Source organism: Micropterus dolomieu, linkage group LG13 (assembly GCF_021292245.1).
Source record: "Micropterus dolomieu isolate WLL.071019.BEF.003 ecotype Adirondacks linkage group LG13, ASM2129224v1, whole genome shotgun sequence".
NCBI classification, from domain to species: Eukaryota; Metazoa; Chordata; class Actinopteri; order Centrarchiformes; family Centrarchidae; genus Micropterus; species Micropterus dolomieu.
In genome coordinates, this window is record NC_060162.1 from 2,224,573 (window position 1) to 2,242,907 (window position 18,335).

The following is an 18,335-nucleotide window of genomic DNA, read 5'->3' on the forward strand; positions in this document are numbered from 1 at the left end:
TTTTAGTCTCGATCCACTGGCTTCCTGTGCGCTTTAGGGTTGATTTTAAGATTTTACTACTTGTCTTATTTTTAAATTTTAAAACGGGTTGGAACCTTCTTGTTTATCAGAACTTTTACATGTACACACTCCGGTCAAAGCACTGAATTCATCCAATCAGATGCTCCTCGATGTCCCCAGATCCAGGCTAAAAACTGAAGGTGACCGAGCCTTTTCAGTAGCTGCTCCTAATGTTTGGAACACTTTACCTATTGAAATAAGAAATGCCGACTCCTGACACTTTCAAATCCTTGCTAAAGATGTATCTTTATTCTTTGGCCTTCAAACAGAGTTATTTTATTCTTTTTCTGCTGTTGTCGTCATGTATATTTGTTGTCTATCGTGGAAAGTACTTTGGTCAACTAGTGCTGTTTTTAAATGTTGTCTTCTTCATACTGGTGTCCATTCTGAATAGTAAACCTTGTTCACTTAATGGTAACAGCTGTGTGCTGGAGATCAGTAATTCACTTCAAAGATATTTAATTAGTTAAATTGTTTAATTAGGGTTAGGAGGTGACAAAATAATCGTGACTAGTCGACTAATCGAATAAATAATTAACAGATTGGTCGACAACGAAAATAATCATTAGCTGCAGCCCTATTGTGGAGATGAGTTTCTACCCATCGCCACAATCTGCTGCGCGTTTATCCTCGATCGTTTCAGTGACATGTTGGACAGAGAACACATCTGTTTACAGCAGAGGGGTGGGTAATAAATACAGGGTATAGGTGTGTAAGCTTCACCTTGATGCCCTTGGTGTCCTCCTCGTCAAAAGAGCCTATGTCGAAGGCATCTGCAGCGTTCACCTCTCCCCTGGGAGGAATTAAAGGAGGAGAGTACTGGAGGAGCAGAAGAGAAAGAGAAACAAGTGTGAGCGAAACAACAAGGCGACAGTCTGTAGTGAACTGTAGAACTGAGGAGCCATGACTTCAGCTGACGTTCTGTCTTTAAAAAAACTTGCCACACCGCTGGTTTTACACGTTTATCGCATCACTTTGCACCACAGCTCATCGTGTCATTTCTGTAAATGTGTTTTTTCCTAATCTGTAGCAAGGTGCCGGGTAAAAGTGTATCAGTTATCTCTGTGCTGTACGATGAAATGCCTACGTGATCCTGCTGTAAACTAACTTCCCTACGGGGACAGATAAAGATTGATTGTGGCACTCGTGAAGCTCGGGTTTAGTAATTCGTCACAGTGAACATCAAGTCTGCCTTATTTTCCCGTGATGTGACGAAGCAGGACGACATTTCCCGCCACCTGAAACATGATAGCGTAACTTTTTTTTTTTTAAAAAGGGGGTTTGGTACATCTGGTAAAAACATTAACAACCTTTCTGTTAAGGAAGGAAGAAACCGGCTCACAGCTGTGAGCTGGAAGGAGCGTGAATGTACATCTGTGTGTTTCTGAGTCGTACTGGCTGTGAACACACCAGAAATCTAAATCTAATCTGAACGCGATCGACGCTCGGTGTCGTCTTCTCTTCGGTAATGAGACGTCGTTTTGGTACCTGCATGTTAAACGAGTTGTCGTGTCACGGTAGATTAAAGGGGAATTGAGGGTGAGGTGGGAAACTTCACTCACGACCTGGCTAGTGTTACAGCGACGAGATCGGCGGGTGAAATCTGACGCTGACCTATAAATGAAAAAACTTCACAGCAGATCACGTACAGCAGGACTCACATTCAGCCCTTGTGTTACAATTCAAAAAAATTATATGAAGTTTCATGAGTCTGCAAACAGATTTTCATGCCGTATTGAGACGTTCAGAAGGAAAAACATCCAAAAACTGCACAGAACGCATATGAAAAACTTTCTATTTGATCTTGATTTGAATTTAGATTCTAAATTCACTTTAGAGCTGCACTTTGGTTTGTAAAATGTCACGTCGCTGATCTCCTGCTGACCCTCCGTTCAGTAACACAGGAAGCTTTAAACTAGCAAAAAGGGATAAATAACGACACAGAACCACGTGACAAGTAATTTTAGTAGGTGTAGCATTGTCTGTAGAAGTGAAGCGGTTTGCTGCTTTGAGTAATTTTACCCCGTGCAACAAATCTGGACTCACAATGTTCTCATTCGTTCAAACGTACGTAACGTCTGGTCCTTTAAATGTGAATATTTAAGCCCAGACAACAAATAAAATTAGTTTAAATTGATACAGAAGTTCAGAAAGCATCCAGAAAAACTAGTACTGAAAACAAAAAACAACAACAACAACGTTAACTTATACAAAGCTGTGCTCAGTTTTGTGTAATAACAATAGAGAGAAATTAGACAAATGCATATTTCATGACAAGATTTACAAATGTGTTCTTAAATTAGGGTTGGGCGATCGTCTCTATTTCCACATTGATAGATCTGATCGCCAGGGGGCAGTGTTACGTTGCAGAGCAGAGTTAACTTCAATGCCTTAGTTTCTATAAACACATGGCTCTGTTTCAATGTGTTTATGAGAGAGGGAGGGAGGGAAGCGAGGGAGAGAGAGAGGGGGGGACCTCATGCCCTAAATATAAATCACTAAGACAAAATTATTATTTTGATCGTTTGATCAGATTTTTTTCAATTAATTAATAATTATTATTTTTTGTCTATTAATATATACACACACGTTTACGGTTTTAGCCACTTTATTAAATTTTTTTATATATTTCTATTCCCCCCCCCCCCACACACACACACACACACTGTATTATTTATTTACTTTTATTTTTACGAATACACACACATTATTTATATATATATTTTTTTTTCTATCAACACACACACAATTCATTTTCTTATTTAATGAAATGTATGAAATGAATTGTTCTTATGTAATTTATATGTAGCTTTGGCAATACTGTTATACATTCATGCCAATAAAGCTGAATAAAGGTCACATTAACAAACACAGACCAACTAATTTGAACAAATGTAAAACTATTTTACAAATAAATAAAACATTCCATAAATAAATCAGTATTTTAATAGATATATCCGACGGTATAAACATGAACATAAAGCTCGACACCATTTGTTAAGATTCAGTATTTTTACATGGACTATTTCAGTGTCATGTGACCTATGTTCTTGTCTTTGATCTTGTTTTTATCCGTTTATCACAAAATACGCATCCGTCCTCCATATTGAGACAAAAAGACTTCCTCTGGGGTCACTCACCTTCTGCAGGTACACCTGCTGCCAGTCAATGCCTTTGAAAAACTGGTGTTCCTTCACCTCTGGGGCTCTGCATGAGAGAGGGGGGGTGTCAGTCATGTGCTAGTTTCTGTACACCAGGTGGCAGTGTTTACCACATTACACCGCTCTGACAAACACCAAAATACCCAGAGCAGACAGTGATCCATCACTCCGGTTTGCTCATAAGCTGATGTGAGGTGACAGCGCTGATGAAATTAGTTATGAACTCAGCTTCTATCAGATCACTCGACGTCCGCCTCGTCCCGTCGTCACAGCCTTAATGAGCACATCTAGCAAAATACATCTGACTGATGAATTCATTCGCACGCCTGCGGACATAAAACGCCGCTACGGGGACGGAGGTCAACGTGAACTCGTGTGTGCAGAGTGCGTATGCGTGTGTCGTACCCTCGGCCCTGGCAGCCGAGCCTCTTGGATACGTCTCTCTGCAGCAGCCCCTCCAGCAGATCTTTGAGCTCCGCAGTGAAGGAGTCAGGCAGCTCCACGTTCTGCCAGAGAAACAAGGAGGGGAGAGAGCGTGAAAGTGAGAACGGGATGTTTGAAAATACATTATTTTCACCTATTAGTAAACAACAGGGAGTTTTTAAGAAAGGTCTGACACATCCGCACAAAACTCAGACAACCCCAGAGGAGGGCTACAACTTGTTTTTGCTTATATTAGAGATAATTTTGGAAAACCATTTATAGTAGCTGAATAAGCTGTTAGCTGGGAACTGTGATACTGAAGGAAACCTAAAAACATGATGATTCTCAGGCAGGTTCTGCAGTTATGAGGAGCGTCTTTCATTTGATTTCAAAGTGGATTCATCAACGTTTATTCACCATCCTCTGAAAGTCGCACTGAACCTAAAAATGTGTCACGTCTGCGTCGAGGTGTCACGATTCGATTTAAACTGACAGCTGACAGCACTGTTAGACTACCGAGTCTCGACTTGTTTTATGCCCCGACAACTGTCTTCTTTTAAAGATCAAGTTGGATATAAGAGCCATATTTTAGATAAGAGATACCTTTATTAATTCAGGGTGGCACGTCATCACAGAGGAATGTAAAAGAACAAAATACAATAAAAGTACTTAGATATATACACACAATATATAATTTTGTACTGTAACTTGTTTCACCAGTCGATTAGGAACAAACACAAAAACAACAAGAGGCAGAAGGATTCTCCGCCGCCTTCTTACGACTCCGGCTGTGTCTCTAGCTACGCCGTGTCATCTTTCAAGTGTTGGGGGGGTTTTACATTACATTTAAATTTACTCATTTGTCTAAAGAGACTTGGCTTTGCGATGTGTCAGAGGTCGCGCGCGAGAATAAAAAATTAAAAATCTATTGATTTTTCATTTAGAATCAGATCCTTGACTGCAGTAACTAACTTCCCAGCATGCACCTGTCCCTTTCAGGATCTTCCTTTGGTTTATAACAATGAACACAGTAAGTAGTAACAGATTCGCAGGCACTGCTTTCACCTTGCATCTCTTTAAAAAAAAACCTCTCCTACAGAACGCATCAGCCGTCGTCCCTTTTCTTTTCTTTTGTTGCTTTACGTCCTGTCAGCTGCTCGGTGGAGATGTTTCTGTTCCCTCCCTCCTCCTCCTCTCCACGTCTTCCTGTCTTGGCTGCTCACTTCTCAGCGACTTTTCACTGCTGCCTGCTTCTATCGTGTTTAATGAGACCATTCATCATGTCTGATAAACACTAAGACATATAGAGCAGTATTTTTAGCCCGGTCGGGGCTGAATCGCAGCTCCCCCTCTCTCTCAAACACACACACAGACGTGGATTAAGAGGATGAACTAGATCAAGTGGCTGGATTAAAATCCTAATCTGGATTTGTTGTGATATGAAAGATCATACTTTCTCTGTTTAGATGTCCTGCTCGGCCAGACAGCGCCTGTGAGAGTGTGTGTTTGCTTCTTGTCTCGACACAGAGATTTGGACGCGTTCCTCTGTGATGGACGACTGCTGCTGCAGGCAGCGGGCGGCGTGACGCCGAGCAAAGCTGTGCCGAAGATGACGTCAGCTACAGTTTGTCTCTGTAAACTTGTCAGTGCTCAGACACAACACGTCGCCTGTGCAGAACGCTGGCTTGGATGCGAAGAGGAACAAAAAGGTGTGCTCAAAGGACGCCATTCATCCAGAGAGTTTGCTGCTGACAGGTTATTCCTCTAACCGACGATGACACACTTAATGCTGTAAAGGTACTTTTCACTCGCTAAGGAACACAAAGCCAGTGTGCTGTAATATCTTTGAATTAAAGCCGAGTGTCGAACCTCAATGCTTTTATGTATTCAGTAACTCTTCTTCTCGGAAAACATGACGATGCTGACTTAAAGATATTCAGTTTATTATCAGGTTTGACAAAGAGAAGAATCAAATCCTCCTAAAATGGGTTTTTATACATAAAGTACGTCCATTAAAGAGCTTGTTTTTGCCGCTGACAGGCTCAGATTGTTAATAAAAGTGTCTGATAATATTACAGAAAGGATCCCTACAGAGAGAGAATTCTTTTACAAAAGAGTAAGATCCTTTTTGTTTAACCGGAAACAGTCGCTCTCGTCAAAGCCACCAGACTACTTTGATAAAAACAGTAATTTTACCTTGCAGAACACAGGAGTTGCTCGTCTACCGCTGCGTCGGTCGGTGAGTTTGTGTTATTGTTGGACTTTGTTGTTTGTGTTTGTACGTGTTACTGTGTGATTTTTAAACACCAAATTCACACAATAACACCAACTAACAGATCAAGGCAGCGGTAAACCAGGGAGGTAAAATTACTATTTTTGTCAAGGGAGTCTGGTGGCTTTGGCGAGAGCGATGCAGAGACTGTTTCTGGTTAAACAAAAAAGATCTTACTGCCTAAAAAAAGAAAAGTCCGTCTCTGTGGGGATCCTTTCCATATTTTTGACACTTAGTGGCAAAAACCAGCACTTTAATGGACGTACTCTGACGAGGCGCAGTTGCCCGCACGGATTACACTGCAGCCCTGTTTCCGCGCTGCACTCTCCACCACTTTTAAAAATCTCTTTGTTTCAGTGTGGCGCACATATTTTCTACCAGTAACAACACTGCAAGTTTACTGCTGGGATCTGGGGAAAGTGTCAAGAGCGAAGGCTGAAAGGCCAACAAACACGAGCAGTCACGAGATCACACAGGATGTAAACAAACCTCCAGGTTTCATAACACCCAGTGCCATACGGTTCAATTATTACTCAACGTGCCCGTTGTAAACAACATTTATTTTACAAACTGCAAGAGCTGCAATTCTAATTTTAACTAACATAATTAACAGTCTTAACAAGCTGCAGCAAGTTAAAGTTTAAGCCGGATTTCACCGGCTACGCTGTCGACCGTGGAAGGCAAATTTACTCAGCTGTGGTTAATGAACGCTGTTAAGAGATGACGCAGTATCTGTCCTGGACGTGCTGTCAGTTAAAGATCCTCTCCAGACATGTTCCAAAACACTTAAATATACTGTGCTCTGAATAATAATGTGTGTCTGATTTGTTGTTTTTTTCCCCCCCACACAGAGCTCAATTACCTTGTTAAACTCTCATTATGAAAGACCTAGAATCTGTGAAAACACAAAATCTCCTGCTTCACAGTTAAGTCCAGTTCTCAGTGTTTGTGACCTGTGCCTTTAATACTGGACCTGGATTGGCTCCCAACTAGCTGATGTTACAAAATCCTGCACCCTGCAGGTGCGTCCACGTGTTCAGATTAGGGTTGTGAATCAGTTCGATCAGAAAACAATAATCAAAAGATTTGATTTCTAAAACGTTATTTATTTACTTGTTACTACGGTATTAAAACATAGCCTATTTGTAACCATCCATAATTAAAATAAACTGATGATTCTGCTTCTATTATCGATTAGTTTTGTCAGAAAACTTGATTTAAAAAAAGTTGTAAACATTGAACAATTCTCTGGCCATTATTCTTACTGTAAGTGTTAAAGCACTCAAATATTGGCATAATAATAAACAGAAATAATCCATCATATGAAATCTAATCTTATTTCATAATTAGGGATCCAAGCAAATTCAATTAACATCTCTATCTCCACAAGTCAAGGCTACCAAACTCAACAGACATTCTCTAGATGGCCGATTTCAAGTTTCTCAAAGGGTTTTCAGATCGGTCAGTATCTTGCTGTAACTTGTACAGTGTGCACAACATTTTCTTTTTTGCTCAGTTTTGGATCAAATGTCATCAAAATAATTGTGATGTGTGATTTATTTCAGAATTTTCTCACCAACATCTTGACTGCTGCAAGCGTTTTAAGTTCAAACTGACAAAACTATCCGGGTCGGGCACACGTGACGTCACTACCTCCAATTCAAGCTCAAACAGCTTCTCTCCACTAGCTCAGTCAGTAAGTCACCTACTCTGCAGATCTGAAGGCGCAGGGTTCAAATCCCCAAGAGACACAGTCAGACTTGCTGACAATATTCAGATCCTAGTGAGTCTAAGTTCTCCATTTTATTTGGATCCCGTGACTTTTTCCTCTGCTTAAAGGTGTTTGTGCAGCTCAAAATTTAAATCTTGCAAACACAAAATGTTGGGTTGAACATTTCACCCAGTAGTCAGGTACATATGAAAATCAAGTTTGCGTTTCCGCAATTATCCCCAAGTCCAAATTCTTTCATCACGTTAATCTCTCAGGTCGTCTGTTCTCCTCTGAAAATGTCAAATGTTGCGTTCTTTGCGACTGGCTTGGATCGCGATCATATTTAATCTTTCACTTCGTTGTGCAACCTTGTGTTGTATCATGATAAATAAATAAGTCTCTGGCCTGCTCATTCTCCTGATCTGCAGCTCGTTTTAACGGAGCAGCACAACAGACTGAACTGCACATGTAGCGGGGCTTAAGCACGACCGCCCTATGCTTTAATTTGGTATTCACTCTCTGTGTTATATATTCCTCTGTTGGTGGTCTGGATCTGCAGCGAGAGGGGAAGGACTCTGCCGTCGTAAATAACATGTTTGTTTGAAGCGCATCAGTGCTGACTTGAATTTGCACGGGGGGGGGGGGATCTGCAGACTGCAAGGTTTATTAACAGCCACCCCGAGGGCGCCGCCTCGTTAACGTAGAGAGGTGTTAAATATCTGCATGGAGACATAATCTTTCAAGAGAGCATCGTGATGCATCTCCCCACACTCCTCGTTTAGATGCATTTTTCATATAAAGGTGAGCTCAGGGGAACTTTCCTCCTTCAGCAGATGAATGGGGAGAACAAACATCAAGCTTAACACGTTTCTGAGTGAACTTAATTAAAAACACACAGATTGGAACTGTAATGCATTTTTGCAGCTTCTGCCTGGACCACAGTAAACCTGCTGGATGTGGATATAAATCCATCTGACTCAGTCGGGGGTTGTACTTTAACTTTCCAGCCTGGCTGCTGGTTCAGTTTATCTGAGCCGGGTTTCTGTCATACGCCTCATCTCCCGTGTCTTCCCATGACACACAAATGTAAACACGCCGCCAAGTGATGGACTGAAAGACGACCAAAAAAACAAAGAAAGACATTCGTCTCTGTCAGGGAAGCGAAAGGAAAAACACTCTCCACCCACGCACAGGTAGATCTAACTCTTCTAACTAGCGCGCTTCAGGTATCTGTTCTCACACTACGGTGTGCATTTGTAATCACGGGCCAAACCTTTGTGTTCAGCGAGTAAGTAAAGCTCGCCTCCGTGCTTAACAGCGCGTTTACACACAGAGACTGCTTGTGATATGTTCATCCGTTCGTCATGTGCACCAAACATGCGGCGTGTAGATGGGTCTTACCATGGTGAGCGTCATGCGGTCAATCTCATGTTTGTCTTTGGTCTTGTGCTGTCTGAAGGGACTGTGCCTGGACAGGAGAGAGGACACAGAGACAGACGGTGACACTCTTGACTGTGGATTATTGGGAAAAAAGGGAGGGAGGACGAGGATGGGAGGAGTGCAGGACAAGAAGAAGAAGAAGAAGAAGAAGGAGGAATAAATCGGACACAATCACACCTCTACATACTTTCACATCCTTACCAGTGAACCAGCGTGCTCATGAATATTACAACACTTTAAATTAAATAATCTGAAACGACCCAGATCTGACTCACTGTAATTAGCCACCTGCTCAGCTGAGCTCCAAGGGCGTTTCAGAGCGTTCACACTGAGTGTTTGAGGAAAATGCGGAATGACATTGATATTAGAGCTGCAACTGACAATTATTTTCATTATCGACTAATCTGCCGGCTATTTTCTCGATTAATCGACTAACGGTTATAAAATGCTCACTGGAATTTTTTCGGAGCTCAAAGTGACGCCTTCAGATTGCTTCTTTGGTCCAACCAACAGTTCAAAACCCAAAGAATTTTCATTTACTGTCGGAAATGACAGAGAATAGCAGCAAATCCTCAATTTCAGAAGATGAAACCAGAGAATTTTTCACATTTTTGCTTATAAAATGTCTGAAAACAATTAATCGATTCTCAAAATACTTGTAGATTAATTTTCTTTCGATCGACTAATCAAATAATCGACTTATCGTTGCTGCTCCAAATTTCCAAAAGAACCGTCGATAAGAACTGTGTGTTTGGATTCTGCTCATCGGTTCCCGACTTCCTGCATATTTCAGCTCCTGACTGAACTGCAGTGAGCATTTACAGTCCATCAAAGTGTCTCTTATCTGCCAGCAGCTGCTACGCCGCCCTAACGTCACCTCGTTTGTTACGTCAACAAAGCACGAAGGAGAGAGTCCTTCTGTTTCCAGTCCTGGACCGTGGTGGACCGCAGCAAACGCTCCAGAGTTTGGCTTAGCTTCACAAAAAAAAAAAAAAAAAAGAGAGAATGACTCAGCAAAAAAGCTGCAGTAATGAGGTTTGGGGCGAGCGAGGAAGCAGCTCCAACCTGACGAAGCGTTTACTTCAACACGGCGTGAATATGAAGACGCACCGTGTTCAACATGTCGCCTCTCCCAGCCACAGCTGCGATTAACAGCGGCATTGAAATAGTTGCTAATGCGGCGTTTTAATCATTTTTTAACTGATACAAGGCGCTGATTCAAGTCTGATGGTTCATGTTTCCACTGCTGCGCCTTCAACTTCAATTAGTGATTCACTTTCCAATCTGTCATAAAGTCAGAAGAGCTGAAGCGAAGCAGTCTGGGACCAAATAGTTCCGCTGAAGTTGGAAGAATTCACATTGTGATCCAGCAGGTCCATTTATTATTTTAGTATGTGACAGAACGGCATCTCGATCCAAGACACAAAGAGCGCCGCGCTCCACTTGGTGAAAGTGATCAAATGGCAACTGGCAGCCTTGGTGGGAGAGCAGCAGCTTCCAGACTACATCTTCAATGAGTGTCATTGTTCAACAAGAGCCAAATGGCCCCGCAATCCACTGCTGAAGCCCGGAAGGATGTTAATCAATTAATCCAATCTGAACTTCATGGATGACTGCGTCCAAGCAATACAGCAAAAAAGCCTTAATGCAAACATGGTGAACGTGTACACGAAAGGTGTTGCTTGGACTGTTTCGACGCCTGAATTTATTTGTTGTCTGGAATAAACGCTGATCTCCAGCAGAACAACAGTGACACTAAAGATCAGGCTGTGACGTCTACGCAGGAGCAAAAGGAGCGCCGACCCTCCAAAGTCACGAGACCGCGCCTTCAGGGGACCCCTCCTCAGTCACAGTATATGTAGTTTTACACCGATCAGCCATAACATTATGACCCCCCCGCTGGTCACACAGAGCAGCTTTCCATCAGAACCAGCATCAACTGTTTCAGCAGTTTGACCTTCAGTAGCTCGTCTGCTGGATCGGACCACGTGCATCAATGAGCCTCGGCTGGTTCACAGCTTTACCTTCCTTGGACCGCGTCTGATAAGTACCGACTCCTGCAGACCGGAGATGCTCTGACCCAGTCGTCCAGCCATCACAGTTTGGCCCTTTGCACGATTTTTCCTGCTCCACCATGCAACTGTCCCCTCAAAATACACAAGACTGCTTTGGAGGCGCGGGATCAGACGAGCTGTTGTTGCCCAGCACAAACTGGAATAACCCTGATTCTCAAATTCTGCAAAATGTTCATAGCCCAGGCCAGAGTGTGAGCTAAATGTGCGTCGGAATAATCGGAAAAAATGATTTACCGGCTGGGAAAATTCACGTGACCGCCCCCCTGAAGTCTGAACAACAACTTGGAAAGTCTGAGACAATTTTGGTCCACAAGTTGCAGAGTTGTTGGAGTCATACACATATAAGCAACATTGGTTGTAGGTTAGAAACGTTTGATTAATGGTGCAAAATCAAAGTTTTGATCACATGTCATTTGTAATATGGTATTCTGTTATAGCAGTTAGTTTGCTCTCGATGTACAGTGAACAAGAATAATCGGGAGATTTATTTATCAGCAGTATTTGCAATACAAGCAATATTTACAGGAAACATCACAGTAGATCCATCTCCACCCTGGACACAACCTGTTCCAGCTCCTCCCCTCTGGTAGGCGCTACAGAGCACTGCACGCCAAAACCAACAGACACAGAAGCAGTTTCTTCCCACAAGCCATCACTCTGACTCACAGTGTCAGGAACAATTCCTGTGCAATTACTCTCTAATCAGCCACCAGTTTACTGGCTACCACTTATTATTTATTCCCCATTCTCTATTTCAGAGCTGTTCACACTGTCATATTGTTTACACTGTTCCCAAATCCACCTACCTCCTGCACAATAATACTTATTTATTCCAGCATCCTGTGTACATGTATGTCTATGTACCTGTTTATCACATCCACCTCCGACATGTACATTATAATGATAATATTTCTGCCATGTTGTTTTCACATTCCAGACCCTATTTTGTTCTTGGATAATAAATTACGTATTATTGTTTATGGAACTAAAATGTCTTTTACTTTTGAATAAAACAGCTTCACGCAGAGGATTTTGAATTTTTGACCGAAGCGTTAAAAACATCCATCTCTGCAGCAGCCAACCTTTCACAGACCAACACACTCTCCCTCTTTAAAGTGTTCAAACACACGGATCCAAACATCAATGGAAAGACACGTCACACACTCTTTCTCTGCTCGCTCAGACCTGGCAACCATTACACACACACACACACACACACACACACACACACAGAAACCCACACTCTCGCTCTTCTTCTCCCCTTTTACCTGATTTCTGACCTACTGGGCTCGGACCTCTGGCATTTACTCACTCCAGATCAAACAAACACACACACACACGCTCGCACACAAACAAGATCAAACACACACCAAACAGACGGCGAGCCGGGCGAGAGATTCAAAGAGGTTTACTCAGAGCGGCAGGAGAGGTTTGAAAGCAGACAGGAAGTCAGGACGCGGAGCACAGAGAAGAAGAAGAAGAAGAAGAGGCAGACGGAGAAAAGCCGGAGTAGTTACCCTCGGAGGAGTTTGAAGAGCATGCAGCCTAAGGAGAACCAGTCGGCGCTGCTGTCGTACGCCGTCCCCTTCTGAAGAACCTCCGGAGCCATGTAGCCATGAGTGCCCCTGCGACAAACACACAAAGCTTTGTGTCAAACACACACACTCGAGTGTAACGGCAAGCGCAGAGTCGCACATTAAAGCGCCACTCGGACGAGATTAATATCAGAGGAGAAGGTGGGCAGTAAAACGTGTTCCCTCGTCCCTCATAACAGCAGTAATAACTGTAACAACTCTTTTTATCACTTTGGCGTCTGGTAAATTACAAGAGCTGCGTCTGTGATACACGAGGACGCTGCGGGAAAACCATGTGACCTTCATCACCAGCGCCTAGTGTTTACAAGTTATCATTAAGCTGTAATTATTATTCTGATGTTTTTTTATTTAAGAGACAAAAGCTCAACAAAAACAGCAGAAACAAACAAAAAAATAACTTAAAAACAGACAAATCTTCAAATTCAAAGTATTTAAGCTCATTTCAGAAATCCTTTACTGATCCCTCGTGGGAAAACTGATGTGTCACAGTTCCTCCCTTTGCTATAAATCAAGGCATTTAAATAATAGAAATAATAATAAAAATGTTGGCAAGTAGAAAATATAAAGAATTAAATATACAGATGTGAAAATCTAAACAGGAGTGTGGAAATATGTGCGGTACATTAATCACCAGGCACCAACAAGCAGAGCATTAAAACAATAATATTAATGACATTATTGTGTCTCTAATGGATATTACCAGCAAATGTATTAATAATTATGTGTTCTACTTCTTACCAACTCTCAGCAACAACAAAACATCTCCCATCTTTCAGGGTGTTTTTAGAATCATTATATCTGTTCGCAGTAAACTAAAGCTACGTCTGAGAAACATTCTGAATTGATTAATATTAAAAAGGAGCTTCAGAAGCTGTAATTTGATTATTATCACGGACAAACTACATTAATTTCCTCCTGAATGTGTGTCAGGCTGCTTTAACTTTACCTTTCACAGTGCAAGTTGACTGAGGTTAACAAGTGATCTTTAAGCTTCGCTAAATCCTTCTCTGCTTCTTTAAACTCTGTGAATCAATAGTCTCTCTCAGGTTTTGGACCAAAGGAACAAGCAAGTCCCCCCCCCCTCCCCCCTCCAAGAAAAAACAGCAATCCTGTTGTAATAATGAATTAATCTGTACGGGATTCAAATCAGTGAGCAGCATAAGTAACATTTAAGTCATTTTAAGAAACCCCGTGGGAATGGGGTTTGACTCCGATACTTACACGCTGGCGTGGGGTTTCTTCTTGGAGAAGTCGCAGGCCAGGCCGAGGTCGGAGATACGAACATGGCCGTGTTCATCTAACAGGATATTAGCTGGCTGGGGGAGGAAACACGAGCAGAGAGAGAGGGTTAGAGAGGGTTAGAGAGGGCGATGCTGATGGAGGATCCGAGAGATAAGATCATAAGCATAGGAAACAATGTTGGAGACCTCACTAATTCACAACTTAAGATCCAATTTCCGCTCACCAGGAGAAAACTCTGCGTGGATACAAACAATATAGGAAAACCTCCTGTCCTGGTTATCCTCTGCTGTTTGGCAAAACCGTGACTCCCTCAATCTCTCCCCCCCCCCCCCCCCCCCCCCCCCCCCCCGCCTCCAACACTCCGAATAAAACTATTATCTGCATTGCACTGCACTGTTTATTGAAGCCCTAAAACTGTTCCCTGACTTCCAGCAAAATATATCTGTTATTATGGCAACCAGTCCAAACAGGGGAATTGGAGGAAAAACAGAGGAGAGTTGAAAACATGGCTGATACGAATCTATGGCTTTGAAATAGCATGTGTGGAGGTGTGCTGGCGGTTCAGCGGACTGAGTCACGCAGCACAGAGCTGTGACGTTCAGGATTTGAATCTGTGTCACGTGTCGCTCCTCTCTCGTTCCGGTTTTCTACAATTCTCTGTTAAATGGTCACAAAATGACATAAGGCATATGACAGTTTAGATTGAACCGTTTCTCAACTCCTCCCTGCAGCATTACACGTTAAGCCAAGGCAGCGCACATAAAACCACGTACAGAAGCACGAAAATCCTACAACTAACAAACAAAGACCATTTCTCTCCAACCCCATCGCTCTGCTACACGGGAATCCCATGACCAATACGGGCATACCTAGACGTACAAGAAGTACAAGGAAATTAAGATGTTTATGCAAGGAAGGTTAAAAATCAAGGACAACTGGAGTTGGTGGAAGATACTTTCACGTTTGGCCTCAGGTCAAGGTTACCAACGTTCACAGTCGGCCTCTGGTGTCTCCAACAAGCCTATTGACTGTCGTTATAACAGCCAGGAGCACTAACGAACCAGCTGTATCCAACATCTTGTTAATGACCCCACAGAGGTGAAACAGCTGAGATTCCCTACCAGTCAGTCAGAACTGAAGAAGTCTCTCGGATAAGGGATGAGAAGTATCCTTCACCAAGTCCAGTTGCCCTTGAAATTTAACCTTCCTTGGATATCTATGACCTGGATGACTGAGAGCCTTCACAGATATAACATGTTTATGTTAATTTCCTCCAACGTCCATGATGATATCAGCTGAAATAGCCCAAAATATACATAAAGTATACTTGGGTTGACCCTGAATAGTGGAATCTTAACAGATGTGTCCTTAGTGCTCAACATCTAATCTTACAAAGAACTACCAGTTTTCTCCCATTCAGTTAACATCCAGCAATATCGACATATAATGCTTTAAATAAAAATCTGAAAACAAAGAAGCTTTTTTTTTAAAAATCATTTTAAAACGCGTGAATGAATCCAAAATGGTAACCCTGACCCTTAAGGAAGGTGTGGGTCAGTGTGCATCGCTGCTGTTGTGCGTGCACCTTGCACGACTTTTGAATAATTTATCCCTATTGGTGAACCACACAAAGAATAGTACATCGTTTTTAAACAGTAAAATGGACGCGCCAGGAACTGCGACGTGGGCGGGCATGCACTGCTTGGCACAAGACCGCTGAATGGCAGGCAGGCGGAGCATGAGTGGACGATCAGTATACTCTATGCAAGACTTGACAATTCTGGATCGTCTATGTGACACCCTTAAAATATATCCATGTATATGAAGTAACCATCAAAAATGTACATATAGTGTATATGTATCATTCTGAACTGCAAGCAAATTCATGAGCACATAGCAGAAAAAGATCATTTACATTTATAATAAAGCACCTTTTTTGTCTAATAACCTGGAGCAGCAAATAACATTTTGTGTTTGAGCATAACATAATCGAGCTGCCGAGAGCTCCAGCTGTGCAATTTCTCTCCAAGAGGAGAACCATTCCCTCACAGAAAGTGTATGTGATCATTTCCAGCGGCAAGCTGTCATCCGTTTAGCAGCTGTTAAGACAAGCTAACAAGAAGCGCCTATCGTTTATAGTTCCATAGAAGAGGTATCATTAAGCAATAACTGTGAGTGAGGAACGGCTCTTTCAGTGAAATCAAGAGATGGGACATTTCTCCCGAATCCATTAACCTCCGGACACTCCCAGACCATGTGAAGAAAAGTGCCAAGTCACTGATGGAACCCCTTCCCTCTCTTAAAAACATTTTGTACTAAAAGTCGTTTAATAGGATTTGTCGACAATAAGATAAAAAAGGCTAATCATTAATAATATTTTTCTAGTGTTTCAGCATTGTTGTAGAGGACAGTGTGGAGTCTACCTTGAGGTCTCTGTAGACGACGAAGCGGTTGTGCATGTGCTCCAGCCCCAGGATGATTTCAGCCGCATAGAAGCGCATCTCTTTCTCGCTGAACACGCCGTGCTGAGACAGGTGGTAGTGCAGGTCACCCCCTAAACACACACACAGACACAGAGTGCGTCAGCATGACCTCAAAACACCTTGTGCTTCAATCAGTATCTATCAATAAGTTTTGGTAATATACTCGGGGGAGAAATTAAGAGCCAATGGGAGGCCCTCTGTGACTCTATCCTCCCCGACTGACTCTGTCTTAACATGTATTGACTAGCTGTATTTATAGCACAACTGAAGCCGATGATGAGCGTGTTGACTTTAAAAGGTGACTCAGGCTTTGATTGTGAGACTGAGTGCAGCTGTGATGAAGCTCGGAATCTGGCGGGCCAAGCCTTAAGGAAACACTAACGACAGGGGTGTGAGGAGCGTTTAAAGAAGGCTGATAATAGATGTTAGGAATGCTAACACAGGTAGGTCGCTGTGGTGTTAAGTGTCATCAGTGAGGTCAAAATCCCATTATCTCTTGATTGTCTGGGGGAGGAAGGACCTGACAGGCCGGCGACAGGCTGAGTAATCCAATCTTTCTGTCTGAGGCTGGACTGACTGGGGCTTGAGTTTAATCTGGGCAGGTGGGGGAGAGGTCACCCTACCATTCATGAGGTCCAGGATGAAGCAGAGCTTGTCAGGGGTGTGGAAGGCGTACGTCATACACACGATAAACGGGCAGTCCTGCAGAGAAGGAAAACCGTCTCGTTGTGTGTTGTGTATTTGAAAAAAAACAAAACGTATGAATCCTCAACAGTGAAGCAAAGTACTAAAAGTAAGAGTACCAGATAGTTTCAACGTTTTAATAAAATACAGTCTGCTAACTTTAAGTACAGTTAACTAGATTTAACTACTAGTTAACACTACTTTATCTACAGTCAGCTAGTTGCAGCCACTTTATCTACAGTCAGCTAGTTGCAGCCACTTTATCTAGTCAGCTAGTTGCAGCCACTTTATCTAGTCAGCTAGTTGCAGCCACTTTATCTAGTCAGCTAGTTGCAGCCACTTTATCTAGTCAGCTAGTTGCAGCCACTTTATATACAGTTTGCTAGTTGAAGCTACTTTATATACAGTTAGCTAGTTGAAGCTACTTTATATACAGTTAGCTAGTTGAAGCTACTTTATATACAGTTAGCTAGTTGAAGCTACTTTATATACAGTTAGCTAGTTGAAGCTACTTTATATACAGTTAGCTAGTTGAAGCTACTTTATATACAGATAGCTAGTTTAAGCTACTTTATATACAGATAGCTAGTTTAAGCTACTTTATATACAGTTAGCTAGTTGAAGCTACTTTATATACAGTTAGCTAGTTTAAGCTACTTTATATACAGATAGCTAGTTTAAGCTACTTTATATACAGATAGCTAGTTTAAGCTACTTTATATACAGATAGCTAGTTTAAGCTACTTTATATACAGATAGCTAGTTTAAGCTACTTTATATACAGTTAAGACAGTTTCATCTTTTCTTCAACCTTTTTCAATTTAGTAACACTTAAATCTCCTCTTAGTAAATATTTATATTTACTCATTTGGCAGACGCTTTTATCTGAAGTGACTTACATATGAGGAACAAGATACAAGCATCAACAAAGCACCAATACAGCAAATACCAAACTAGTTAAGTTTAACCTCATGATCAGCTGCCTCAACCACCTGCTGTTATAACTTACCCCTGTGCTGACTAATGACAGCATGATTCTTTCATTGAGCGCTAGAGTCTCCCCCTGCTTCATCTTGATCCTCTTCTTGTCCAAACACTTCATGGCATACCTGACATTCAAACAACAAACGGCACAGATTACACGTAGTCATAACACGATTGTGTTTTATCCCCTTTCGTGGCTATCCTT

The 18,335-nt window shown here is 42.1% G+C and overlaps 1 protein-coding gene across 4 annotated transcripts in view; it reads right to left on the reverse strand.

The window, feature by feature from the left end:
* The window catches only part of grk3 (G protein-coupled receptor kinase 3), a 78,734-nt gene that overhangs the window by 13,799 nt on the left and 46,600 nt on the right, over nucleotides 1-18,335 (reverse strand). For all 4 annotated transcript variants that reach the window (XM_046067512.1, XM_046067510.1, XM_046067509.1 and 1 more), the window contains 9 exons: nucleotides 18,156-18,255; nucleotides 17,086-17,164; nucleotides 16,403-16,533; nucleotides 13,959-14,053; nucleotides 12,660-12,767; nucleotides 9,029-9,095; nucleotides 3,627-3,727; nucleotides 3,201-3,267; nucleotides 784-879 (listed from right to left, as the gene is read on the reverse strand). In XM_046067512.1, coding sequence (XP_045923468.1) covers nucleotides 784-879; nucleotides 3,201-3,267; nucleotides 3,627-3,727; nucleotides 9,029-9,095; nucleotides 12,660-12,767; nucleotides 13,959-14,053; nucleotides 16,403-16,533; nucleotides 17,086-17,164; nucleotides 18,156-18,255 — 844 coding nt within the window. The remainder of the gene's footprint in view (nucleotides 1-783; nucleotides 880-3,200; nucleotides 3,268-3,626; nucleotides 3,728-9,028; nucleotides 9,096-12,659; nucleotides 12,768-13,958; nucleotides 14,054-16,402; nucleotides 16,534-17,085; nucleotides 17,165-18,155; nucleotides 18,256-18,335) is intronic.